The 27,425-nt window shown below is 38.1% G+C and overlaps 1 protein-coding gene across 1 annotated transcript; it reads left to right on the plus strand.

Moving 5' to 3' along the window:
- Window positions 1-502: 502 nt before the first annotated feature.
- On the plus strand, window positions 503-25,811 carry LOC125823087 (exocyst complex component SEC10b-like). The gene is made up of 24 exons (XM_049502507.1): window positions 503-613; window positions 719-976; window positions 1,062-1,136; window positions 1,512-1,613; window positions 1,927-1,977; window positions 2,099-2,204; window positions 3,782-3,901; window positions 7,784-7,883; window positions 8,181-8,347; window positions 8,431-8,507; window positions 8,773-8,871; window positions 8,972-9,062; window positions 11,339-11,424; window positions 11,986-12,159; window positions 12,914-12,967; window positions 14,015-14,140; window positions 14,255-14,347; window positions 14,497-14,643; window positions 14,829-14,926; window positions 15,210-15,294; window positions 22,099-22,157; window positions 24,322-24,420; window positions 24,507-24,590; window positions 25,354-25,811. The coding sequence occupies exons 1-24, from the start codon at window positions 518-520 to the stop codon at window positions 25,430-25,432; spliced, it is 2,526 nt and encodes an 841-aa protein (XP_049358464.1). The 5' UTR covers window positions 503-517; the 3' UTR covers window positions 25,433-25,811.
- The last annotated feature ends 1,614 nt before the right edge of the window (window positions 25,812-27,425 follow it).

Genomic DNA, 27,425 nt, shown 5'->3' on the forward strand with positions numbered 1-27,425 from the left:
ATGAAGTTATCATTTCTGTAGAATATTGGATGTCTTTCGTAGAGAATCATATCTTTCTATATTCGTTACTTTTTTTGGTATACCTCTCATATACGGGAGTTTTTCTCCCTTAATAATAAAATTAGAATTTAATCGGTAAAAAAGTGTCCCTGCTCAGTATAAGGTTAGTCTAGAGCAGATCTAGCAGTTAATGGAAATGGCAAATATGCACACTTATATCTCATCTGAATTTTGATTTTGTATGAAATTGCTGAAAGTCTTGCGGCTTTTGTTTTTCCCTTGCATAATTTATATTAGTAAAATTCACTTTTTTTTGTTGCTACCTTTTTCTTCGTTAATTGTCTGTCATATAGCTGTTTTCAATGAACAAATGAGGACTGATCACAGTTCTTCTGTTGTACACCAACTTTATGCTACTTTTTAACTTTGTTTTCCTGCTTGTCAAATGATTACAATCCAGTTATTTAGTGAAGATGACAGATAATTTCTGGTTCCATTTTCTTTTGACTTAGAATAGATGAGAGAGTCTAGAGATGGAATGACGGCTGACAGGTTTTCAGGATCTGCATCTGCCGACTCTGATCCGCTTGTTCTTGACATAGATGATTTTAAGGTGATGCCTTGGATACCATTTAATTTGACTGGAAGAGTATGCCAACTTAAGCTTTAGAAATTTTGTAGTTAACTGACAGCAATGTGTTCTATTTACTAAATGCAGGGGGCTTTCTCCTTTGATGGCTTGTTTGGTAACTTGGTGAATGAGATATTGCCTTCTTATCAAGAAGAAGAATCAGATTCCACAGAAGGGCATGGAAATGGTGTTGGAAGTGATGCTCTACCAAATGGGAATTTGCGAGCACCACCAGATGCGGGAAAGTCAGCACAAGGACTGTCAAGTCCCCTATTCCCTGAAGTTAATGCTTTATTATCCTTATTTAAGAATTCTTGTAAACAATTGGTTGATCTAAGAAAACAGGTATGGTAAAGCATTATATGTGGATTCAGTGAGATAATACTTTTGCTGATGACTTTTATTCTAATCCCCTCATATTTAATCAAAGATTGATGGGAACCTTAGTGATCTTAAAAAGGAAGTTGTTGTCCAAGATTCAGAGCACCGGAAGACACTTTCTGAGGTTAGTGTATTGAATTCCGTATCGTGGCCATTATGAGATGAAGTTAATATTTCAGTCATCGGAAATATTTTTTCTGGAAAATATCTTTGTAATAAATTACCTCATTGTGTTGTACTCTGTCCCATAATAAGTGTCTTGATAGAATAAATAATGACAAAATGATGTTGAGTAACATTTTAAATCACAGTATGTATGGAGCTGTTTTCAATATACTTCTGAAATTTGTTTTATGAAAATGAGAGTTGATCCACTTGTTTCGATCAGTGTCTCTCTCTTTCCTGTGTACTTCCAAAGGTGTTCAATATCCTTCATGCTGTGTGGAGCTTCTTTTTACCTAAATAAAGGCCTCAAGTTTAAGAACATTGCATTGTGCAGCTGGAAAAAGGTGTAGACGGCTTGTTTGATAGCTTTGCACGGTTGGACTTGCGTATATCTAGTGTGGGTCAAACGGCTGCCAAAATAGGAGATCATCTACAGGTATAGCTGCTTAATACCTTCTTTGTATTTTGAAAGTCTTGTAAGCACTTGTTTTGATGCTTGATTAAGGTTAATGTTTTTATTTTATGGTCAAGTGCAACTTGTTTTTGTTTCCAGAAAAAAATTCTTCCACTTTAACTTGTGTTTCGCCTACTGATAATGAAATGCCTATTTTTATGAGTAGAAAGAAAGAGAATCTTTTGCTCAACTCCATAATTTTTATGTTGATCTGTTTTCCAAGCTGTTTAAGACCATGTCATCAGAGAATGCTGTTAGTATTTTCAGAATATAGTGAATCTCCTTTTGTGTTCAGAGTGCAGATGCTCAGAGAGAAGTTGCTAGTCAGACGATAGAGCTCATAAAGGTAAACTTTTACTGGTTAACTTCTCGGTTATCAAAAGGACTTCTGACTTACTTCGTTCATGCTGTAAAACAAGTTCTATCCTCATTTTAAAACTGACAGTATTAGTTGCTTCCTTTGATAGTACTTGATGGAGTTCAATGGCAGTCCAGGAGACCTGATGGAACTTTCTCCTTTATTTTCTGATGATAGTCGTGTTGCAGAAGCTGCTTCGATTGCTCAAAAATTAAGTGAGATCCATATGCTTCCTCGATATTCTCATGTTGTAAACATCACACTTGCTTTACCTAAATTTTTTTTCCATGATTGTTTCAGCTGTCAATTGTATTAACTCCTTGTGTTTATTACCTACTAGTCAATGTATAAAGTGAAGAAAATCGTCTGCTTCTTAGTTTTAAGAAAGATGCCAACATGTCATTAGCCTTTTTTTTTTCCTTGAAATTTTAATTTACAGTTTATATAGTAGACTTCAAATTTAGAGTTCTATAGCAGTGTCCTGAATCTAATCTCTTTATTTTCTCTCTATCTTGTCTTTGTCCTCTTTCTTTTCCGGTTCAGTTCCCTTTTCCTAAAAATGAAAAAAATCAGCAATGCATAGAGCAGCCTGAAGCAGGGTTCTCTCTTTCCTGTGTAGACCCTGGATTTAGATTTTCCTTCCTAGACTACCCAAAGCTAAACACTTTGTCTTCCCATGAGGTTTCCATGGCATAAGATCTGTATCTCTGTATTATCATCTCATAATCATACGAGACTTTGTGAATGCCAAATTATTTTGGCCCAGTGCCTTAAAATGTGTAATGGTTTGCATTCTGCAGATGTTTTCCATTACTGAGGGATTTGTCATATTTATGGTAAATAGCATAATAGAATAGCTGATGCGAATATCCTGCTGCTCGTTTCCTTTTTACGTTCTCTTTTGAGGATTGGGCAGGCTAGAGATGAATCCAGGATTTCAAGACAACGGGTGCACCATTGTTTAAAGATTAGATATAAATTTCAAAGGAACAATTGGACTAGAGGATTCATATCTTTTGTTTTTTTCTTAAAAAAAATTTAAGTTTTTATGTTATGATGACAACAACTTGGCGAGCAAATAATTAATTATATTATCACAAAAAATATCATCAGAGAAATTAAAAAAACAAAAATGAAGGGGGCAGTTTTATAAGGAAGGCTGCTCTAGATTTTTTTAAAAAAAAGAAACAAATGGCAGTAAGTGGGATTCGATCCCTTGACTTGATGGAGTTAGGACTAGCTCTCAACCAGTGAACCACTCAATCTCTTTTGATCGTGCCTTCAGATAATACTAGGTATATTTAAGTATTATAACAAATAATATATCTATTTTAGTCAGATGACCATGGGTTCACATGATTCTTTTTTTACACATAAATTCTCCACTGGAGGGGCGCGCATCTGAGAGTGGTATAGTGTGACAGTTGGATTTTGCAGGTCCTGGTCAGTGACCCATTGTCTCAATCACTATTCATTCTTCTTATTGCTCGTATTACTTTAGACTTAGTTTTTTAATATCTTAATTCTACTGAGGCATGCACTTTACACAATGCTCTTTTTTGTTTGAGGATTTCTTATCCTTTCCTTCCGTGATGTTCCTCTTTAGATAAAAGAAATGGACTCGACTTTGATTTCTTTCTTGGTATACAAGAGTGTAACAATAGTGTCTTCTTCTAGTTGCAGTTACATTCAGTATTATTCTTCTTTTCCAGGGATCTTCATGTTAGGACTTCTTTTCTTCATTTTCCTTGATTTTTATGAAGAGTTACATATCGTTCCACATACATACTAGGATCATTTGCTGAGGATGATATTGGAGGACAAGCCATGACCATCTCATCAGCTGTCGGTAATGCAACTGCGAGTAGAGGACTGGAAGTTGCTGTTGCCAATCTCCAAGAATACTGCAATGGTACATAATCAGGAACTTATTTCTCCATATACTACTTCTACTTGTTTTATCTTGTTAGAACTGTAAGACAGATTTTAAAGACCTCGAACCCTCCATTTGCTGTTCTACTTAATAAGTGCAGGAAGCATTTTTGTAAAGGAACAGGGTACTTGATTGAACTCCATACCATAGATTAAGTGGTTGAGTAAAGGAAGTAAATGTGTCACTATAAATGTCAGATATGAAGCTTCAAAACCCTATGAACGATTCTTCCAATTTTTGAGACAAGCGCTTAGTGACTATATGGTTCAATCCTTTTTACTGTCCTGGGTGTTTTTTTAATGATTGAGAAATCTGTCTGGAGCCAACCTATTAGGCCTAGAGCCTGCCCCAGAAACTTGGAGATGATGGGCCTGCACTCTACCCTTCTCCACTTAAACACCAAAATTAGTTCACTTGGCGCAAGGCTCAAACTTGTGGCCTAAGACACTAGTTCCTCAACCTTTGCCAATTGAACTTAACTCCTGTGGGGTTCAATTGGCAAATACTGTCCTGAGTTACTCTAGTCTTTTTCTAAGTGAAGTGTTTTATAGTTTGTTTTGATTTTGGCAAGGGTTGTTTGGTGCAGGAATTTGTGAAAGCTTCAGTTAGGTACACCAATGCCACTAGCTCAGTAACCTAATGCGAGTAGCTATACTGATACATAGTTCCATTTCAGTATCTTAGTTTGGCTGTGACATACTCGTAAGGGTAGATTACTAGAGATCATATCTCATGGTCCAATTTTTATGTGATATAATTAAGGTCTTAAGAAGTCATTTCAATTTGAGTAACATTTTATGCAGGTTGTTGCGAAAGGAAATTTTGAGTATTTGAATGCTTGAACCCCATGATTAGTTGTATAAAGCATTACTGTTCATTGAAGTGTGTGAAAACATATTTGAACATCTCAAAACCTGAAATTTATATTATAAAACTGGTGATCGAGGGACAAGAATTTAAGTTGCAAGGTCAAATTTCACGAGGATAAGGTAGGGATAGCCTAGTAGAAAGTATTCTCCACCTCCAACCTTGAGGGTGGTGTTCCCGTCACCAAGGAAAAAAGTGGGAAAGATAGAGGGGGTTTGTGGGAAAGGAGTCAGGTTTACCAAGGGTAAAACGAAAGAGAAAAAGAACAAAGAATTTCATAACCTGTGACCAGTGTGTAACTTTTAAATAGTACAATGTTCAAAGCTTAATTAAAAGGAAAAAAATCACGATTCATGAAAAGTATATAGAAATTTGGGATTTATCGAAAAGATAGTGAGATATACCAAGTGATGAGTGGATAGCTAAGACAGAAGGAAACTAGACTTAGGTTGTTAACTTAGGGAAGCCTTTCTGTGAGCTATTTGGGTTTGACCATGTTGGTTTTTGTTTATTTACTTATTCATTTTTAATTTAGAATAGAATTATTAAATCAAATATAACTATTTTAATTGCTTATGTGTTAGGTTAAATTTGAGTAGCTTGTCGAGCACTAGAGCTATGTATTCAGTTAAAGGAATTCTTTGAGCTTTATCCTGTTTTATTTCCTTTATTCGTGATTTTTTTTTTTTTTGATTTGTGAGATTTCTTTTTTTAATTTGTTTTGAGAAACAACTTCTGATAGGTAAGGTTTTGCAGCGGATACTCACGGCTGCATAATGAAAAGTGATATTAACCTGCACCTTGCCAAAATGCTTCTTCAAACTTTTAGCTCTCCTTTGATTGTCACTTACATTGGTTGGCACTGTTGATGCTCTGTATATTGTGATTTATTTGAAACCCCCTGGATCTACCTTTAGTAGCTTTACCAAAGGCCTTGAATGCAAAACATCACACCACATCTCTAGCACTTACTTCTTATGACGAGAAATCCATCTAGAGACAACTCTTTGGGCCAATCACAACAACAACAACAACAACATACCCAGTGTGATCCCACAAGTAGGATCTGACAAGGGTGGGGTTTATGCATACCTTACCCTTAACTCTGCAGGGTCGAGAGGTTGTTTCCGATAGACCCTCGACTCAAGAAAAACATTTTTCTAAACAGTTTTGAAAAATACACGAGTAAAACAAGCTATGATGAAAATATCAAAGAAAAAAAAAGTATTTATAGCAAAAAGAGTAAAGATAACCAAAGCAAAATAAACAACAATAGTGTTAGAATTGAAGAGTAAGAAAATGGTAGAATGATACTAATAATACCATGTTTGACTAGAACCATCCTCTGACCCAGAGAAAAGAGAGAAATTGCTCGACTACCTACGAACCTTCTACCTTAATCCTCGAACTTCATGCCCTCCTGTCTAGGATCACGTCCTTGATGAGATGTAGATGTGCTATGTTATGTGTAATCACCTCTCTCCTATTCTTCCTCGGAGTACCTATACCTCTCTTTAATACTATCGCCGTCAACCTGTCACACCTCCTTACTGTGGCATCTGTGCTCCTCCTCCTCCTCTTCACATGCCCAAACCATCTCAGTCTTGCTTCCCACATCTCCACCATGAAGGCCATCCCCACCTTGCCCGGTATATCCTCGTTCCTAATCTTGTCTCTCTTAGTGTGCCCACATATCCATCTAAGCATCCTTATTTTTGCTACTTCCATTTTCTGGACGTGTGAGTTCTTGACTGGCAAACACTTTGCTCCATACAACATATTTGGTCTGACAACCATTCCATAAACTTACCTTTAAGTCTCAACTCTTGGTAGTGCATTCTCATCACATAGGACACCAAATGTGAATGTATCTTTCCACTTGTCTAATCTTGATCGACATGAGGACAAATTAGAGTAACCCTAGGGTTGTGTTGGTTGGAGGTAGCAGGTTTTCAGTTGGTTAATCTAGGTGCCAACAAGTTAACCCCTATAATACTGTTATCAACCAAAAGAAAAAGGGCAAAGAGAAAGAAGTTGATAAATATATGCATTGAGGTATGCCTTCTCAAAAAATTATATGTAGACACATGCCTTCTCAAAATATATATATGTATGAGGTATGCTAATAATGACCCCTTATAAGTCAGAATTGATGTAGCTCAGAGTGCTAGTGTTTTTTTTTCAATAAGTACACAACAAAATTGACAGAGATCTTAATTTTTATGCATCTGTTTTAACCATATATTTTTCGAAATTGGTAACTGTTATCTGTTTTAACCATATAGTTGAAAGTGATATTGGTATGAACTGAGATAGAAACCATTATATGAAGTCCGTCTTTTCTTTCATGCGTTTTTTTATGAGTCGGACACATAAGATCTGTCTTAGGTGGTACTGGGGAAGGTTTCCGCTGTTAATGTTCTCCTGTGTTTTTTTGAGAATAATTTTTTTTTTTGAGAATTTAATGTTCTCCTGTGTTTGGCAGTTACTTTTTTTACTCTTCCTTGTTTTCCTTCTGCTTTAAATGTTTAGACTTAGTTGTTGTTATATTTACATTAGATTTGTTCATAAAGTCTTGCTATTCTATTTAAAGACATATATGTACATGTAAGAGTAAGTGAGATTTAGAAAACCTCTAGATATTAACCCTTAATTTTCCCTAGGAAACAAGTTATCTACCGATCTTGCATGCGAAAGAAATAGACCTGATAGAATGGAGTAAATACAGAGGATTCAGAAAGTTGACACCAAATAATTTAGAATTTAGATGTAGTTGATTGAGTGATAGTATATATGGTATGCATGATTTGTAGAACGATGATGTTGAGAAAATAACATATATAGAAACTGTGGCAACTTACTGATTAAAAGAAAGAAGTGAGAACTCTCATTATCCATACTTAATTTTCTTCCTTGCCTTTTACTTGCAATTCAATAGAGTTTGCTTTCTTGTTAAAGGACAGATTAAGTTTTTTTCTTATTTTGTGGCTGTAGAGCTGGAAAACAGATTACTATCTCGATTTGATTTGGCTTCACAGAAACGTGAGCTGTCTACAATGCGGGAATGCGCTAAAATTTTGTCACAGGTAAACAAGTAAATTATGTAGACCTATCATTTTGTTCCTCAGGTGAAATCTCCATGTGTAAAGTTGTTCTACGGAACAACTGTGATAAGGTGCAGCTGATCATGATTTTTTTTAAAAGAAAGTGTACAGATAACATGGAGCTTTATGAGAATTGTTATTACTTTTTCATTCTAGATCATGTTGGTTGCTTCCCTTTTGAGTGCCATCTGAAATTTTCGTTGTTTACTTAGAATTCAGTATCGGATTCTAGGTTATATACATTCAGAAACTTTTTCTGATTTTGACATATTAATGTTGGAAATCAGTTTAACCGGGGGTACCAGTGCTATGCAACACTATGTGGGATTATGTCCAATGTTCGATCTGGAGGTCATGAATGCAGATGCTGAATTGGTTCTTGGAGATCAGGGTGCACAACCCAGCCCTAGCAATGTTGCACGTGGTCTTTCTTCAATTTTTAAAGAGATTACAGGTTATAAAAACTGAAATTGATCTGAATCGAAAAGTGGTTTTCTTTTCAATTCATGCCTCTTGATGCCTTGGATTTAATATCAGAGACTGTGCGCAAAGAAGCAGCCACAATAGCAGCTGTTTTTCCGTCCCCAAATGATGTAATGTCAATACTAGTTCAGGTATGGTTGTATTATTACTGGCGTTGTGCTTGAGGTAGTTAGTTGTTGAATTATCTTCTTCTGGGTGTGATGGTGCATGCCAGTAATAAAACAAGCTAGCTCAGAACATTGTTCCCTATAGATGTTTTGAGCTTCCTCTAAGCCATCTTCTATTCTCTATTGATTCTGGTGTTGCCGTTCAAGTTAAAATGATTGCCGAATGTGTCACTGTAAAAACTGTATTGTGAATTGTTATATAGTTGACTAATCCGTGGTGGTTGTTCAGCGTGTCTTGGAGGATCGTGTTCCAAAGCTACTTGAGAAACTCGTACTGAAACCGTCTCTTGTTAGTCCACCTCCCATGGAAGAAGGAGGACTTATATTAGTGAGTAACATGACAATGAATTTTCTTCTGTTCGTACAGACCTTGAGGGAGAAACATGAGCCACTAATTTATCCTTGTTTATTCATTTTTGTGCATTCAGTATCTCAGATTGCTAGCCGTGGCATATGAGAAGACACAAGAGCTTGCTAGAGACTTGCGTGGTGTAGGGTGTGGCGATTTGGATGTTGAAGGTAGAAATACTTTCCATCATCTCATCCTTGCAAACATCTGGTTGAGTTTTTATTGTGTAAATGTGATGGAGATTCAAGTGAAGATACAAAGATCTGCATATAACTGCTTTTCATTTGGACCAAATATTGCTCCAAAATAATATTTTGAGATGCACTTTTATGGAGACATGTACAATCCCCAAAATTTTTTGTCAGTGTCGTGACTCTGAAATAGCTTTATTAACTAAGATGAGGAAACAATAAGGGCTGTGACGAATGTCTAAAGCGCTACACTAGAAGGTATTGCTATTGGATGTAAAAAAAAGATTTACCCCAATTCACTTGCAGACAGTTCATTTTTCTCGTCTCGAGGAAGTGAAAAAACACTGAAGATTGCTAGAAAACAACTAAAAAGTAGCAGAAGAATAAGCAGCTAATAAGTTTGATCTACTCAGTTGTGAAAAAAGATGACAGAGAAGTTCTTTCTTTTGATTTTTTCCTTCTGGCGTAAAGGAAGAAGATCAATTAATTGAATGGGAGGTAGAAGCAAAAGAAAGAAGATTGGATATTTTCAATTATTGAATGGGGAAAAAAGAAGGTAGAATTGGGCTAGTGAAGCCTGCTCGTTTATAGATCGTTGAAGGAACTACCATCCAGTGTTATTAAAAGCGCGAGCTTCAGCGCTTCTCTGCTACTGAAGCGAGGCGCCGAAGGAAAAGAAAGCATGCGCTTTTGGTGTCGAAGCGAGAAGCTCTGCGCTTTAGAGAAAAAAGCAAGAATCTAAGGTTAATTTTAAAACTTATGCAAAACAGACTCACACGACTTCTCTTCATCGGAACATGTGTGTGCTGCTAGAACGTTCAGGAAAAAAGAGCACAGTAGACTGAAATGTTCACCGAAATTAAGAGTGGTTCCGCTAGCATGGTATCTGTTAAGAATTCCCACATCGGAAAAGGGATGAAAATTTGGTCTCTTAATAAGGACTTGGACAATCCTCCCCTTATGAGCTAGTTTGGGGTTGATTTAGGCCCAAGATCCATCTTTACATGGTATCAGAGCCAGACCCATCCCAATTCTTTATTCGCCAATGTTGGGCCCCCATATTATAGTGTCCACGCTCCAGTTGACAAGGTCTGGGCGTGCGCGGGAGTGTTAAGAATTCCACATCGGATAAGGGATGGGAATTTGGTCTCTTATATGGACTTGGACAATCCTCCCCTCATGAGCTAGCTTTTGGGGTTGAGTTGGGCCCAAGATCCATCTTTACAGTATCAGTACTAAAATTATAAAAGAGCAAATTAGTGAAAAGTGAAAAGTAAAAAAGCATCAAAGTATGTTGGAGCTTTAAATGCAATCAAACTATAGGCTAACTGCAGAAAAACCACCAATGAAGAGAGAACAAAAAAAAGAAATGTAATGCAAGAAAATGTAACTATAAATACAAAAAATGATTATTTGGACAAAAGAATGGAAAATCTATAGTTAAATTATTTATATATGTTGTTGTGCCCTTGAAGACAGAAACCCCCGTTGGTGAGGTGGCACACACCTTAGCACCTTGACCTAAAGCGCCTATTAAGCAAGGTGAAGCACCCAACGTGGGCTTCACCATGCTTCAGGGCTGAAGTGTGCTTTAGGCTAGCCTTTACCAACGGTGTAGAAGAACAGAAAAACTTTAGTCAGCTGACCTTCCCAGTAGACTGAAGTACTTGGATCTTTACCTAGATTGTAGAGGATTGATACCATATGAGAAAATAAGAGAAGAAGAGATACTGATGATTCGGTGATTGGATAAATAAAAGACACACCTCTTTAGTCTTTATTGGTGTCAACCATGATACACATATGTTATCTGTCCAATGTTGGAGAATACCTTACTTTAGAACTGGGCACTTCTAATATTCTAATTTAACCTTTAGCATTCTAACATTGAATGCTACTCTTCCTAGTTGCTGACATAGTTATCTTTAGTTAAAATAGAACTAACTACAATGGAGAATATGTGGATGTAATATCAAATCTAAAACCTGACCTTTCTTGTGCTATCCTGTCATTCTATCTGCTTGAGTTCCCAAAAAGTACAGAAAATGCCATGCTTATATAACATCTTACTTCCACAAAAAAAGAAATGTACGGAAAGATTTTGATTGGTAAAATCAAGCATAATTGCACTGCAACACTTTTTGTTGAAGAAGTTTTCTACTGTTTAAATATGGTTGCACCTTAGCTTCTGTTGTACTTGATCGTGACTTTGGTGTTTGTGCATTACAATCTCATGTTGTTTTTCTTCTGGACAGGTTTAACAGAATCCCTGTTTCTACCCCACAAAGACATATACATTGAGTACGAGCAGGCCTCTCTAAGACAACTCTACAAAGCTAAGGTTGGGACAGTCTGTCTCTTAGTGGTCCATCATCTTAATTTTAGGATATATCTCTGTCTAGTTCTCTCTTTCCTTTTGGTCAAACTTGCAGAAGAAAAAATTATAAAGACACCTCTACAGCATGGACATAAATAACTCTGGAAATAACACTCTAAATGTGAACATATCTGCTTTCCAGTATTTTATTTGGTTATGATGATGATGATGGTGAGATATATATAAGTAATAAACTGGAGTCTGAAGAGAGGAAGGGATATGATTTATGGACTGTCAATTGGCTGTGTTAGCAGGTTGTGGAAAGCTTGAAATTATTTCCTTGCAGAGCCCAAATAAGTTTCAATAGGACTACGTTGGGTGGATTCTTACCTAATCTATTTGTATGATAAAGTAATGTACATAGCTGACTCATGTTTTTCTGAAAACCATTAAACAATTTTGAACTTCGGGAGGTACATTGTTAGAAGAAAAAGATCATTATTAGTGCCATAAACTTGCAACAAGTTGCCGAACTCGGTTCTTACTCATGAACTAGCGTTAACACACTTTGGTTATACCTTGCAGATGGAGGAGCTACGTGCTGAAGGCCAGCAATCCTCCGAGTCATCTGGGACAATTGGACGCTCAAAAGGTGCTTCAATGGCATCCTCTCACCAGCAAATTTCTGTTACTGTGGTGACAGAGTTTGTTCGTTGGAATGAAGAAGCAGTATCCAGATGCACTTTGTTTTCATCACAGGTATATGTGACATATGTTTCAGGATGTTGCAGGGAGCTACAACCAGGGATGGATTTACGTTGGTCCAAGGGGTGTCACGTGACACCGTTTCGTTGATTTTTTTTAACTAGATATACCTATAAAAGTAATAAATAAAACAATTATGAAAGGTAGAAATGTTAAAAGGACTCTGCTTGTACCGATGTTACTCAGTAGCTTGGTGGTTGGGTCATGGGTGTTCCAACTTTTGTGTGAGAGTTGCGGGATCAAACCTGCACAACCTCTTTTTTTTTTTTTTTTTTGCAAATGCAGTTTTGGGCTTTTGGCAGTTTGGCCCAATATTTAGAACCTGTAAGGCCCAATTCAATAGTGACACCGCTTATGGAAATTCTGCGTATGGCACTGGCTACAACCTACTCTTTCTTGGAATGCATATATACCTTTGAGACGGTTGGGCACAGCCTCCTGATTTATAAAATTAGCTAGGTGGAAGATCCAAGAGAATATGTATTGTATTGAGCCTGAATGCTACAGAGACACACACACACACACACACAAAGTCAATTAATTAGCAAACAGTTCTAAAGAAGACTAAAGACAACATTTTTTCTGATAAGTTTATCGGTCATGTTAGAGGATTAAAATAATCAAATGTCATGTTGTCTGTTTCCTGTAGACTGGTGCAGTCCTTGTCCTCGGCCTTTGATATTGATCCAAACTGATTCGTTTCAGACCTACAGGATTGAACTAATTGCTTGTTAATTTTTTTGTACAGCCTGCTGCAATTGCTGCTAATGTAAGGGCTGTTTTTACATGCCTTCTGGACCAAGTAAGTTCACTACCTTTCTATTTCAAAGTTTGTTTCTGCTGAAAGTAGAGTTGTCAAAAAGGGCCAGCCCAGCCCCACCAGGCCCAAGCCTCGCGAGCCAAGGAATTTGATGGGCTAGGGCGCGCCGGTCCTTTATTTGAAAAGGGCCTGAAAAATGCTCAACCCAACCCAACCCTAGAAGGGTCGCAAGCTGGGGGGGGGGGTAGCCCTTCTTTTTTTTTTCTAACTTAAAATTCTCTAACTTAAAGAAAATGAGAAGATTTTCAAATCAAATATGACAAACAATGGTGTTGTTTCAATAACAGTAGCAAAAAATCTAGTGTGATTAGCATGTATCTAGGATGCTAGATACGCGAGATACATGTATCTGGTGTGATGCATCCCATATAGAGTGGCGAGCGAGATGGGAGGGAGGCGAGGGTGCGGGATTTGTCTATGTATCTAATTAGATATATGCGAATCCACTTGGATAGAGTGTATCTAGAATAAATTACATAATTTTGAGTCCATGTATCCCGAGTTATATGTATCTGGACGCACCAAACCAAAATCTGGTAAGATTCATAATATTACAACATAATGTGCATCTAAGTGATTAGCTCATACACTAGTGAGATTTTTGTAAGGTACCCTTATATAAATAGCTTTGGCCCATGGGCTTATTTGGGCTGGGCTTATAAGCCCTAGTTTTAAATGGGCTTGAAAAATCATATCCCAACCCTACCCCGGTAGCGGGTTGGGTTGGGCCGGCCCCATGGGCTAAGCCCATTTTAATGGCTCTAGCTGGAAGTATTTACGTTATTTTCATTTGGCATGCGGACTATGTAATTGAATATTACTTTTTTGGGAGGTTGAGTGTAATTCATTGTACATAGATATCCTTTTATTTCTTCTACTTTTTGGAGACTGGAATTTATGTATGGATCATTTCCTACTTAACTACCTTGCATTAGTAATGTAGCATATTCAATGAGGGAGGATAGCTCTGCCATTGTTCTCTGTCATTTTTACGTGGTATCATTAGCTGCCTTATTCCAACTCTTGCAGGTGAGCATATACATAACTGAAGGTCTTGAAAGAGCCAGAGACAGTCTCACTGAGGCTGCTGCTTTAAGGGAAAGATTTGTACTTCCTAGTGTAAGTCGAAGGGTTGCTGCTGCAGCTGCTTCCGCGGTAATTACTTTGGCATTCATGCCTACTACAGTCTGAAAAATATGTAAATTTTCCTTGTGCATGAGTATACAGTCGTAGATTAGCTGATTTAACCATATCATCTGTGGTATTTAGGCAGAAGCAGCAGCTGCTGCTGGTGAAAGCAGTTTCAGATCTTTCATGGTTTCTGTGCAACGCTGTGGGAGCAGTGTGGCTATTGTGCAGCAAGTATGTTGGTTTGATGCTAGTGAACTAGTGAAAATCTTTGTGATTAAAATATAACACAATCTCATGTACAAATTTACCAGTTCTAAAGAAAAATAAACACAATCTCATGTTGTCTCTTTTTGGGTTCTCATTGAACTCCTTTTCTTCAGTATTTTGCAAACTCTATATCTCGACTTTTACTACCTGTGGATGGTGCGCATGCTGCTTCTTGTGAAGAAATGGCTACAGCTATGTCAAGTGCAGAGGGTGCTGCTTATAAGGGGCTTCAGCAGTGCATTGAAACTGTTATGGCAGAGGTCTGATTTGTAACATTTAATGTGTTTGACGGTTGTGGTAGTCTTTATGTGGGACTTGGCCTCATTATTACAATCACAATGGCACCTTTTATCAGTCATTTTGAATTTCTCAGATTCTATTTTGTTTCCTTTCAGATCAAAGTTTACGTTTGATATTAGGTTACACTTTCTTTGACTGTTCTCAGGTGGAACGCGTACTGTCAACTGAACAAAAGGTCGCAGATTATCGATCACCTGATGACAGCATTGTCCCTGACCATCGGCCAACGCAAGCTTGTTCAAAGTCTGAACTAATTTAAGCTTTACTTATGCCATGTAGAGTAGAGAAACTATAATAAGATGATCTCTGGAAGGATATTAAGCTGCCTATTATTTAACTGGCTTTCAAAATATCAACACACGCCATTCTAAATATGTCAAGAATGCATTGGAGTCTGAAATCTCCTATGCATAGTGTTTGGCCTTTCATATATTTTCTTGTCTCTTTCCCTCGTAATACATCTTAAGTTTTTTTTTTCTTTTCTGAAGGATATTTCCTGTATTCTTACGGCTTCTCCCTTTATCAGAGTTGTCGCATACCTTTCAAGGGTGCTTGAATCGGCATTCACAGCGCTGGAAGGGCTTAACAAACAAGCCTTTTTGACTGAATTGGTATATTCCTGTTCTTATTTCTGCATACGCTTATATCCTAGTCTGACCCCTAAATGCTGACAATGTTCAGTGTGTTAAGTTATTTGCTTGATATTGCTCCATCTTATTCTACAAGTTATGCTAGGTGTTCCTTGATCCTACTGGTTAATGCTTTAATTTTTTTATTTCTTTTTTAGTCTTATTTACATGGACCACGTCACCACGGTGAGTGTAGGTGTTAAAAGAGGGCAGGTAGACCTAAAATCAGATGGAAGGAAGTTGTCTTTGAGGACATACAATTTCTGGGGATCAATGCAAACTTAGTGAAAGATGGGTGGGAAGAAAAGGATCTATATAGGCGATACCTATTGGTTGACAACATGTTATAGACATGTTGACACTTTCACTAGGTCCTATGCTTTCTAAGAATGGCTTAGCTTTTAAGATATTTATACGTTTAGGAAATATAGAGAACTTCTATTACTTCTTATTTGTATTTGCATAATGTTGGCATGGGATGGATTTAAATGGAATAACATGGTCAGTGAAAGTTCATATAAATGACCCCAACTTATTTGGGAGTTGGGACTGAGGTATAGTTGTTGCTATTGTTATTGGTTTTATTTACATGAATATATTAAGATGGCCTTAAACATGCCATCCATTAAGATGGCCTTAAACATGAATATATTGCTCCCAGGCACGTTTCCCTAGGTAAAAGCTTAGGGACCCTTCTGGCCCTGAGCTACACCACCTCCGGTGAACTTCCTTCACCGGAGACCTAATCCTTTCTTTTCCCTTTTTAAAACGACACACATCTTCTTTCTTTTAGATGGCTGATAGGATCTATTTCCGACTTGGGGGAAAGTCTTATGATTTGACAAAGTCACATCTCCCTTCAGGAACCTGGTTTGAATGGGTGGAGGATGCAAGATTATATATGCGCAGGATGAAGCTTAGCAGAGCTGCTCTTTTTTGGCTGTGTGAAAGATTTCAGGAGGCTTCAGATATCAAAGGAAAATCCTTTAAAGCTTGGAAATGCAGAGATAGGACTACACATATTTATTGCAATCTAAAGTTCAATACGTTTGGGAGGTTTCTGTCTGTTATTACAGTTAATGGAAAGGAGAGATCTGTGATTATTCTTCCGGAGAACGCATTTAATGAAGGGTGGACCAATGTATTGCAAAAAATTGAGCCTTTCATTAATGATACCAAACAGGTACAGAAATTGAATGGTAATACAGGGGGAACAAGTACAAAAGGGGACAAAGGAAAGGGGAGTTACAAGGATGCAATCCTTAGGAATAGATGGTCGGCAAACTATTCATTACAGTCTTTGGAGAAGAACAACAACGAGGATGATACAGATCCGCTGAGAAGAAGTCTGGTGGGATGCTTTCCTGGCTGTGACGAGATCCCAACTCGCAATGACCTTCGAAAATGGGTTCATCAGAATTGGCAGGGCATTTTCAACATCCAAATTTTCGATTTGAATGGGATCCAGTTTCTGTTCGAATTTCAATCAAGACGAGATGCTGAAAATGTCCTAGCAGGAAGATGGATGAGAAATAATCACTGCATGGAGTTAGAATGGTGGTCCCCTACGACAGGGGCCATTCCGATGCAAAAGAAATTTGATTGGTTTTGGATTCGCATCTTAGGGCTCCCTCTTCAACTATGGTCGGATGAAGTAATGAAAGACATAGGAGACCAGTGTGGCGGGTGGCTGGAGACAGAAGAGGAAACCCAACTTCGAAACCACTTGAGATGGGCTCGGATTAGAGTCAGAGGACCTATGGAAGAGATACCGACAACAGTTGAGGTCGACGACGGCGAGTTCACGTTCACCTTGCCAGTATGGTGTGAAGCTCCGGCGAGGTTCAGGCCCAGCAGTGATAAAGTCCTCGAACACCGAGAAGCAAGGAAACAACCCCTTCGAGGTGAATCAAGCTTGATGGGGACCTCTCAGACCAATTACCCATTGGATAATGGAAAGTACAATGCGGACAAAGGCTTGCAGGAGACTTTTATTTCAAAAAGAAAAGAGGACCACGCGGTTTTGACTGAAGGGCACGTGGTTGGCCTAATTCAAAAGATGGGGCCTGATTTAATTAAAGAGCAGTTGGGCCTGTTGGGCCTTTTGGGCCATTTAAAAAATAATAAAGAGTCAGGAATGAAGGAAGTCCAATGTCTCCACACTTCAAAAACTCCTGAAGCAGAGCCTTTCATCGATGATATTCTCGGGCAAGAGGCTACGCCTTCACCGAGACCATGTCTCTCTGAGGAAGAACTTGGCATGCTGGAAAGCCTCTCTCCTGGACCCCTAGAATGTGCTAAAGAGAGAGGGGATGGTTCAATGGAGGGGGAGAACAGACCTGTGGCTATTATTGAGGAATATGGGGGAGGGGAAAGTCTTAATTATTCTGATAGGGAAGCGGGACCTCGAGGTGATGAAGGAGTTGGGCAATTGACGAACTTCGAAGAACCACTGCCTCTCCAAATCAATGATTCCCTCTCGGAGCAAGAAATTGAAGATAAAGCTTCTCTTTGGGTCCAGTCAAATGTCCTAAAGCTCAGCCAATTGTTTGGGGCTGCCTTTGAAGGCTGCGATAAGGTGGCCTTTGATCTTTTTTTAAGAATTGATCAAAAAAGGGGTGAATTAACACAAAAGGCAGCATCTATTGCATCCACCAGTGGTAAGAAACTCACTCCAAAAGAGATTAAGAACCTGGAATTCCATGTTAAATTTAAAGAAGGTGAGCCAAGGAGTAGAGGGAGGACAACATCAGCCAGTTATCAATGAAGCTGAAAATTTTCAGCTGGAATGTGAGGGGGGTAAATTGTGAATATAAGAGGAGGTTAGTGAGGAGAATAATACAACAATGGGGGGCAGATATATATGTGTTAGTAGAGACGAAACTGACAGAAAAGGAAACTCATGTTTTTAGGCAGTTGTGGCAGAACAGGTGGATGGGGGAGTGTCATCTGAATGCAACGGGTAGAAGTGGGGGGATAGTTGTAATGTGGGACAAGAGATATTGGAGAGGGGAAGTCGTGTCAACTACCAACCAGAGTCTAACAATAAAATTTGATGGCATCAACCAAGTTCTTACTTGGTTCCTTAGTGCAGTGTATGCTTCCTGTGATACTGTGTCTAGAAGAGAGTTGTGGCAAGAGTTGAGCATCATCAAGGAGGTATGCAGTGGCCCGTGGATATCTTGTGGTGACTTTAATGTCACAAGGTACCCAAATGAAAGATCAGAAGGACACAGAATAACAGGGGACATGCAGGAGTTCACGGAATGGATAAATGCGATGGAATTCGTGGACCCCCCGCTTTTGGGGGGATCCTTCACTTGGAGAAGAGGAGATGGCCATAGCTCAGCTTCCAGAATTGATAGGTTTTTATATTCATCTCAATGGGATGAATCTTTCACTCGGATCAAACAGAACTTGCTGCCCAGAATAGGTTCTGATCATAACCCCATCATGCTTGATTGTGGGGAACTGAATTTGAATAAGTCCTATTTCAAATTTGAGCAATGGTGGCTGAGGGTGGACGGTTTTGCTGATAAGATTAAGGAATGGTGGTTGTCTTTCAAAATAAATGGCACAGGTTCTTACATCTTAGCTGTTAAACTAAAGATGTTGAAGCAAAAATTGAAAGAATGGAGAATGACACATAGAAATGATTGGAAACGTAAAAAGGAGGAAATCCTCCAACAGTTAGCAGAGATGGAAAAGACGCAGGAGCTGAGATTACTCTCAGAGGATGAACTACTCCAAAAGGTTCATCTAGCCATGGAATTTGAGGAGGTTGCCAAACAAGAAGAAATAGCGTGGAGACAAAGATCTCGAATACAATGGCTTAAAAAAGGTGATAAAAACACAAAATTTTTCCATAGGGTTGCAACAGCTCACAAAAGATTTAATTCTATTGACACTTTGGTGGTGGAAGGAAACTCTATCTCAGATCCAGAAGATATTAAAGGAGAAATCATCAACTTTTATCAAAAGTTGTACACAGAGACTGAACAGTGGAGACCGGAATTTAAGTTGCAAGGCTTGGAAACTATTACTGAGGAAGAAAGAGATTGGTTGCAAACTCACTTTGAGGAGGCTGAAGTTTTGAAGTGCATCAAGTCATGTGCCAGTGACAAGGCACCTGGCCCTGATGGCTTCCCCATGTGTTTTTTTCAGAGTTTTTGGGAGGTGCTTAAGTTTGATTTTATGAATGCAGTAAACCACTTTCACGAAAGACAAGAGTTTGAGAGGAGCCTCAATGCCACCTATGTGGCCCTTATTCCAAAGAAGCCAGGGGCAACTGAACTTAGAGACTTTAGACCAATAAGTCTTATTGGTGGAGTCTATAAAATTTTTGCCAAGCTTCTGGCAGAAAGAGTGAAAAAAGTAATCAGCAAGCTAGTCAACAAACATCAAATGGCCTTCATACAGGGCAGACAGATCCTAGATGCAGCTCTAATAGCTAGTGAATGTGTAGATTCAAGGATTAAAGGTGAATCCCCAGGAATCATGTGTAAGCTTGATATTGAGAAAGCCTATGATCATATGAACTGGGATTTCCTTATTAACATCCTGAGACAAATGGGGTTTGGAGAGAAATGGCTGAAGTGGATAGGATTTTGCATTAAAACTGTCAGGTTCTCTATATTGATTAATGGAGAACCTGCTGGTTTTTTTCCCTCAGAAAGGGGGTTGAGGCAGGGTGATCCTCTCTCTCCTTTCCTCTTTATTCTAGCTATGGAAGGACTCAATAGTATGATAAGGGTGGCCACTCAGAAGAAATGGTTAAAAGGGTTCAAAGTGGGTAACCAAGCTGGGGAAGATCTACAAATTTGCCAATTACTGTATGCAGATGATACTGTGATCTTCTGTGAGGCCAAGGCTGAGCAGGTGTGTTTCATCAGAATAATATTAGTAATCTTTGAGGCAGTGTCAGGGCTTTCTGTGAACTGGAGAAAAAGCAGCATGTTTCAAGTCAAGGACGTAGCTAACATCCAGTGTTTAGCAAATATTTTGAGTTGTAAGATGGAAAATCTCCCAACTACATATCTAGGGATGCCATTGGGTAACAACCACAAAGAATTAGAAATATGGGATGGAATTGTGGAGAAGACTGAGAAAAAATTAGCCACCTGGAAGACACAATACCTATCTCTGGGAGGAAGAATAACAATGATCAATTCTGTCTTAGATGCTCTCCCTACTTACGTTATGTCTCTCTTCCCCCTACCTGCTAAGGTGGAAGACAGATTGGATAAACTAAGGAGAGATTTTCTTTGGCTGGGCAACAAGGAAGGAAAGGGCATTCACTTGGTCAAATGGCAAACTGCCCAACTAAGCAAGAAATCAGGAGGTCTTGGCATTAAGAATCTAGGTCTGCAAAATAGGTGTTTACTGTCAAAATGGCTATGGAGGTTTGGTAAAGAGGGGCAAGCTCTGTGGAAGGATGTTATTGTTAGCAAGTATGGACAAACTGATTCATGGACATCCAACACTGTGACCAGCACCTATGGGGTCTCAGTTTGGAGGTCTATCAGAAATTTGTGGCCAAAACTAACGAGGAACATATGCTACAAGGTGGGTGAGGGGACTAGGATCCTTTTTTGGAAAGACAAGTGGATAGGACAGAACTCCCTCATGGAGGACTTTGCAGATTTGTACTCTTTTTGTGACAACCCTGGAGCATCTATTGCTGAGATGTGGTCTCAACAAGGGTGGAATATAACCCTTAGGAGGCTCTTAAATGACTGGGAGGTGGATAGAGTAGCCAATTTACTGCAGAGGTTGGAAGATTTTCCGGGACTCAACACTAATCCTGATGCAATCAGATGGAAACATGATAGGGATGGGGAATTCTCTGTTGGAACAATGTACAAAAGAGACCTGGCAACACAGCCGGGGGAGATTGCTGGACCTTGGAAACAAATCTGGAAATCCAACACCCCAACCAAGATAAAGTGTTTCACATGGTTAGTGTGCAGAAGAGCATGTCTGACTCAGGAGAGACTGAAAAAAAGAGGATTTCAGATTGTTTCTAGGTGCTTCTTTTGCCATGAGAAGGAGGAAACAAACAATCATTTGTTCCTTCACTGTAGAGTGACTGCCCAGATATGGTATCTGTTTCAAAGCATTATTCAAGATCCTTGGGTGGTGCCTGAGCATACTGCTGACCTATTAAACTGTTGGATGAGAAGAGGGGGAAGTAAAACACAGAAAAAATGGTGGAATCTAGTTCCATCTTGCATATGGTGGTCAATTTGGAAGGAAAGAAACAATAGGTGCTTTAAGAATATTACTAACCCAATGCAGAAAGTTAAAGAAAACTGCATTAATACTCTATATTTTTGGTGTAAAGAAGAGGGTATAGATGATGTAAATCAGTTAGTAGATTTCCTAGGCTATTTGTAATCATGACTACTTCGCCTTGGAATTTTTTTGTTTGGTTGCCAGCATACCCTCATTGCTGATGAATACAACTTTACCATTCTCAAAAAAAAAAAACATGCCATAGCCCATAACTTTCAAAAATCCTAACAAATGGAAGCTCCAAGCGACTTAAACTACTAAACCTGCATTTTAAAATAGAAGGAGAATTTCTCTGCGACACCATGTTATTGTTTTTTGACTGTCGGGAACATGTTAATATTTAGGCTGTCTACAGCTGTTTTACAGCTGTCCACAATGTGTTGTGTTGATACAGCTGATTACATTATCTGCAATTTTTTCCAGTTTGTAGTTATTACTCTTAGAATCAAAATTTCTGGTAACAATATGGTGTATGTTTTTCTCTTTTAATAGGGGAATCGTTTACACAAAGGCTTGCTTAATCATTGGCAAAAGTTCACCTTCAATGCAAGGTACTTCCTTTCGGTATTGCTGTTATTGCTGCTTGTTTAAGTTAATTAAATTGGAGTTGCAAAAATTACGTAGTGACTTATAAGATCCATAGTAGGAATAGTTCCCTGCCTATAGCAAGCTAATGCTTATACTTCCACTAGTGTCAGTGAGTTTAGAAACCTATCTGCCAGCTAATATTTCTATTGCATAAAGCCAAAAGAGAAATTTCTGATGTTTGTGTCATTTCAACATTATAGATATTAAAGAAATATAAAGTCTCTATTCGGCAGATTGTAAACCAGGTGGGAATCTAGTTTCATGAAGTTCAATAGTTGTGGTGTTTTTGCTAATAGATTAAAGGCCAGACACGAGATTACTTTCATCTCCTTCTGTTTATAGTCACGCATCGTACTGATGCTTCAGGGATCATTCTTGGGTTAAGAAGTAAAAACATTTTGAAAAGCACCATCATTACTCAACAAGAACAACAACAAACTACGCTAATCCGAACCAATTTGGAGTCGGTAAAATAAACCCTTACTGATCATGTTGTTCTAGTTAAGCTCATATTTAGGGGTGTCAAATGTGGCCCAAATATATTTTACCCTCCCAGAATTTTATGGGTTGACTCTGTTGGTGATGGTTCGATTCCCCCTTCTTGTAATCCCCCACCTCCATTTCTCCTTTCCCTACCCCCAGTTCTTTTAAAAAGGGGCAAAAATTTTAATCCGCTTAATCATTAACCCATTTTAAAACAATCTTCAACTTAGCCCAGTTCTATGCCCAATTCAACCCTCTTTAACCTGCTTTTCTTCAATTCATTATTGCTTTCCACAATTCTGTCCTATGGGATGTGGAGATAAGTTTGCTGAGACGTCCTGAAGAGATGTTCTATATATTGAGGACAATTAGACTTCTCCATATTTTCTTTATGACTTGCCTAAAGCTAAAGTAAGAAACTATCTACAGTTCATGCCATGCAATGACATGGATAAATAAAAGATTTGTAGATTTCGAGTCAGCTTTCTTATGTTCCAGATCTTCTATTTTTCATTCTATGTGTGTTGAGCAGATCTGGTCTTTTCTTTGGTGCATGACTGTATTCGGGAATCCGTGGAGCTCCTATGCAGAAAATTGTCCAACTGTTTCAGTCACATATTATGATAAAACAGTTCCCAACAAAAGCTTCTACAATCTGAATGGCGTTAAGTGGTTGGAACTCTGGATATATGACCAAATTATTAAGTCTGACTGGAGAAATTGGAAACAAATATGTTTGTCAAGCTCACCTATCAAAAAATTTTTTAGTCAAAAAAAAAGATTTTTTGGTGAGGAATACACATTTACCATTACAAAATAAAAATAAAAATAATCTTTTTGTCAAAGCTTGTGCAGTTTCTCCACCAAGGAAAGAAAAAAAGGGAGGTGTTGCACGCATGAGAATGATTAAGCATGAGTTTTGTATCATTTTTTGGTACTCTTGTGACTATGTATATCAAGATTACAAAGAAACAAATACTAGCTCCAGGGCTTTGGTTCAGTGATGAAGGCAGTACAGACTACAGCGTGGATGCATGGTAGGCGTACATCACTAGTTCAAATCATGACTGGTAAACCAAGTCTGGTGCTTTAGTGGAGAAGGGTGGAGGGTAGAATCAAATAGCAACTGAGTTCCGAAGATGAAAATAGCAGATTTCTTGGTCATTAAAAAAGGAAGTACTAACTAGTGAATTGTTTTTCTTGTTATCAGTGCTAACTAGTAAATTGTTTGTAGCATGTTCTCTTATTTTTCTCAAGTGATAAGCTAGGCACTAGTCCAAAGGGGATCATTTACTCGGATTAATCCAAGTTTTCTGGGTGCTGCACCTCTATTTCTTTTTGCAATGCTAAGTAAATCCCATGTACACTCAGTAATTTAAAATAACTATCACACTCTCTTTAATGCTTTATCGTTTACTCACATTTAAAGTCATTGTGTATCCCTGTGTGCATTTAATTGCACACTTCTATATAAACTCAATTCGCTCCATTGTTTTATGACTTGGTCAGTCACTCGTGATGTTTTTCTTACCTGTTCCGTGTCTCTTTCTGAAATTGAAACCATGGCAAAGTAGACACAGGTGACGGAATAAACGAGTTTGTGCTTTCTTGTACATTGCATAATATCTCTTTTGTCTATTGTAGTGGAGGATTGCGTTTGAAGCGTGATATAACAGAGTATGGGGAGTTTGTTCGTAGTTTCAATGCCCCTTCAGTTGATGAGAAATTTGAACAGCTGGGCATGTAAGTTACTAGCTTTTTGAAAAATTGAATGCCGTCCACAAAATATGATATAATCCTGATTACCTGATTTATGATCTTTTTTCCAGCATGGCAAATGTGTTTATTGTTGCACCTGAAAGTCTATCAACACTCTTTGAGGGAACCCCGAGCATTAGGAAAGATGCACAGAGGTAATTATCATGTTTAAGTAACCTTGTATACTGAGAATAAACAGACTGTTCTCCTGCAGATTTTCTCATAAAATTAAATGTGTTTTACAAACATGTCTATTGTGTATTATCACCACCATTAGCCATCTTTACAATCATCACCACCAGCCATCATTACAACCAATCACTGACTATTACCGGCCATCAGCCATCACTATATACCGCCATTAGTTATCGCTATCGTCCACCACAATTATTTGTTACCACCACCATCACGATCAACAACTACTATAAATCACTATTGCTAGTCATAATCACCACTAGCTACTACACATAACCACCACCATCATCCAACACAATCTCCAGTCAACACCCACAACCATGACAGTGCTAGCCATCAACATTGATTGTTATATTATTTTTTTAAGAATATTTTAATGATATAGCATTAGATTAATCTAGTATTTATTTGAATTTTTTTATTTATGAACTTTTAAATAAAGGCAAATTTGATACATTCAGATGTTGAGAAAACAAACCGTCTTAATTATGTAGTATTCAGATTTTAATACAACTTAGTGGTCATATATGAATTCTGATTCAGACATCTAAAACTTAATGCACATCTTAATACATAGACGTGCATTTCGATTCAGATATCGCAAGTTTAATAAAAATAAATGAGGCCTAAGTGGGTCCATTTGTAAGCTCATTGTCAATCAGTAAAGAGTATATGCTCAAGGACTTAATATTTTTGAATGCTTCTGTTTTCTATGAACTCCAGGTTCATTCAGCTTCGGGAGGACTACAAGAGTGCAAAAATTGCAGCGAGACTCAGCTCCTTATTGCCTAGCTCTAGTTAGAACCAAAGTCAATGAGCTTTTACGATAGGGGTGAGCTGGATAGAGCTATACAGTTGTATGGTGAGGGCTTTCCACCTCCTATACTTGCCGTCTTTTACCTGAGCTCGAAGATAGAGAAACGTTGCTAATTCAGTGTAATTCATCCTTGGAAATTCATATGCAGCCCCTAGCCCCTTCTGTGTAATCATCATTTATTGTTTTCTTCACGATCTGCTGGTGTATGTTGTGGAACTAGGTATCGAACATGCGTAAGGTTTTGCTAATTGTGACTAGTGTGTTTATATGCTAGGTGTGCAGTTGTATTGTTAAAAGTAGATGAGAGAAATGTACCAGATTTGTTGTTATAGATGCTGATTGTCCTAGACTTTATAGAAGTTGTAGTAAAGGTTATCTTCTTTACCATGTGCATGTTTCACAGCGGAGTCTATCCTATTATTAACTTGTGGTTAAATCTCTAAATCATCTTTCTGAAGGAAAATTATTAATAATTGGGAAAAAAAATGAATTTATGCAGAAAGTTTTATGTCTTGACAAGCTATGTATTCAGTTAGTTTGGATTTGCTTAGTATTTAATCAGAACCAAGGATAATAAAGGGTCATTCGCACAAATTTCATACATACAGATTAAAGGCGGTTGAAAATATCTGACATAAAAAAAAAAGAAAAAAAAAAAGAGTTTGCAAAGGCACAAGTTATGCCTTGTGAGACAACTTAGTTCCTATCGAAATTATGTTTAGATGTGTAAGTTCGATTTTAGAATCTATAAAGTTATGCCTTAAGAGACGTGACTTGTTCCTACAAAAAATTTGTTGGACCGTAAAGTTTCTCTAAACTTGTGTATTGCGAATTAGATACTACACTAAACTTTTACCTTGCGAAAAGTAAGTTGGGATATTTCTTGTCCTTTGTTTGGCTGGTTGGCCAGAGTGACAAATTCTCTTTTAGCTACAAGTTACAACTAATGATTTGATACTTTTTTCTCAATTGCTAGAGCAGCAAGTCTTGCATGATACTGTATATGAGCTTTTAGTTATCATTTTCTACAACGGTGGTGGTAGCAGGGCGAGCTTGAACTCACCTCAACTATTTCATCAGATACCTGCTTTGGTCTCCCATAATTTTCACTTAATTCATCAACTGTTTAGTCACACCCTCAAATGCAAGATCTTTAGGTATCATTATCAGAATTCAGAAGAATGGTGGAACCAAGAAATCAATATTTGCTGGATGCTGCATGAACAGGACATATATCTAAATAGAGTTTCATATGTTAAGGTGAAATACTCAGCTTTTCATTAGGGAAAAGTCTCTTCTACACAAACAAAAATCTGTAAGCAGCTAACTAATCCTAAGACAATGAGGGATCATACTCTAGGCAAGAGGAGATATAAATTTCTATACAACATTCCATATAATCAGACAAGTCCTTTCATAATGTAGCACTTCCATTTCAAAGCCCCATACAACATTCTCTAAAGCAATATTTCAACTTACTTAAGAGTAGAAGAATGATGTACTGGAGAAGTAAACAACTCCACAGGCATCCAAAGCAGTAGATCCATACGTACAAATCTTTCGAATTTTCTTCCTGGCCATTCTTGATTAATCCATAGTAAGCCACCTCTGAAAACAAACTTGAATACTACGAAAGTTCTCATCACTGCTACTTTCTCCACCACTTTCTGCACTGGTTTATCCAGATTATCTCTTCCATTGATAATTAAGCAAATGGTTTGGGAAAGGGGGGTTGGCATAACGCACCCAAGGGTGTGACGTAGTGGTCGATGAAGTGGTTGAGAACCCTGAGGTCTCAGGTTCAAAACTCAGTGGAGACAAAAAATACTAGGTGATTCTTCCCATCTGTCCTAGCCTTGGTGGACAAAGTTACCTGATACCTATTGATGGTGGAGGTGGCATCCCGTGAAATTAATCGAGGTGTGCGAAAGCTGACCCAGACACCACGGTCATAGAAATTAAAGGGGGGGGGGGGGTG

Source organism: Solanum verrucosum, unplaced genomic scaffold (assembly GCF_900185275.1).
Source record: "Solanum verrucosum unplaced genomic scaffold, falcon-dt-bn FXZP01000199.1, whole genome shotgun sequence".
Taxonomy (NCBI): Eukaryota; Viridiplantae; Streptophyta; class Magnoliopsida; order Solanales; family Solanaceae; genus Solanum; species Solanum verrucosum.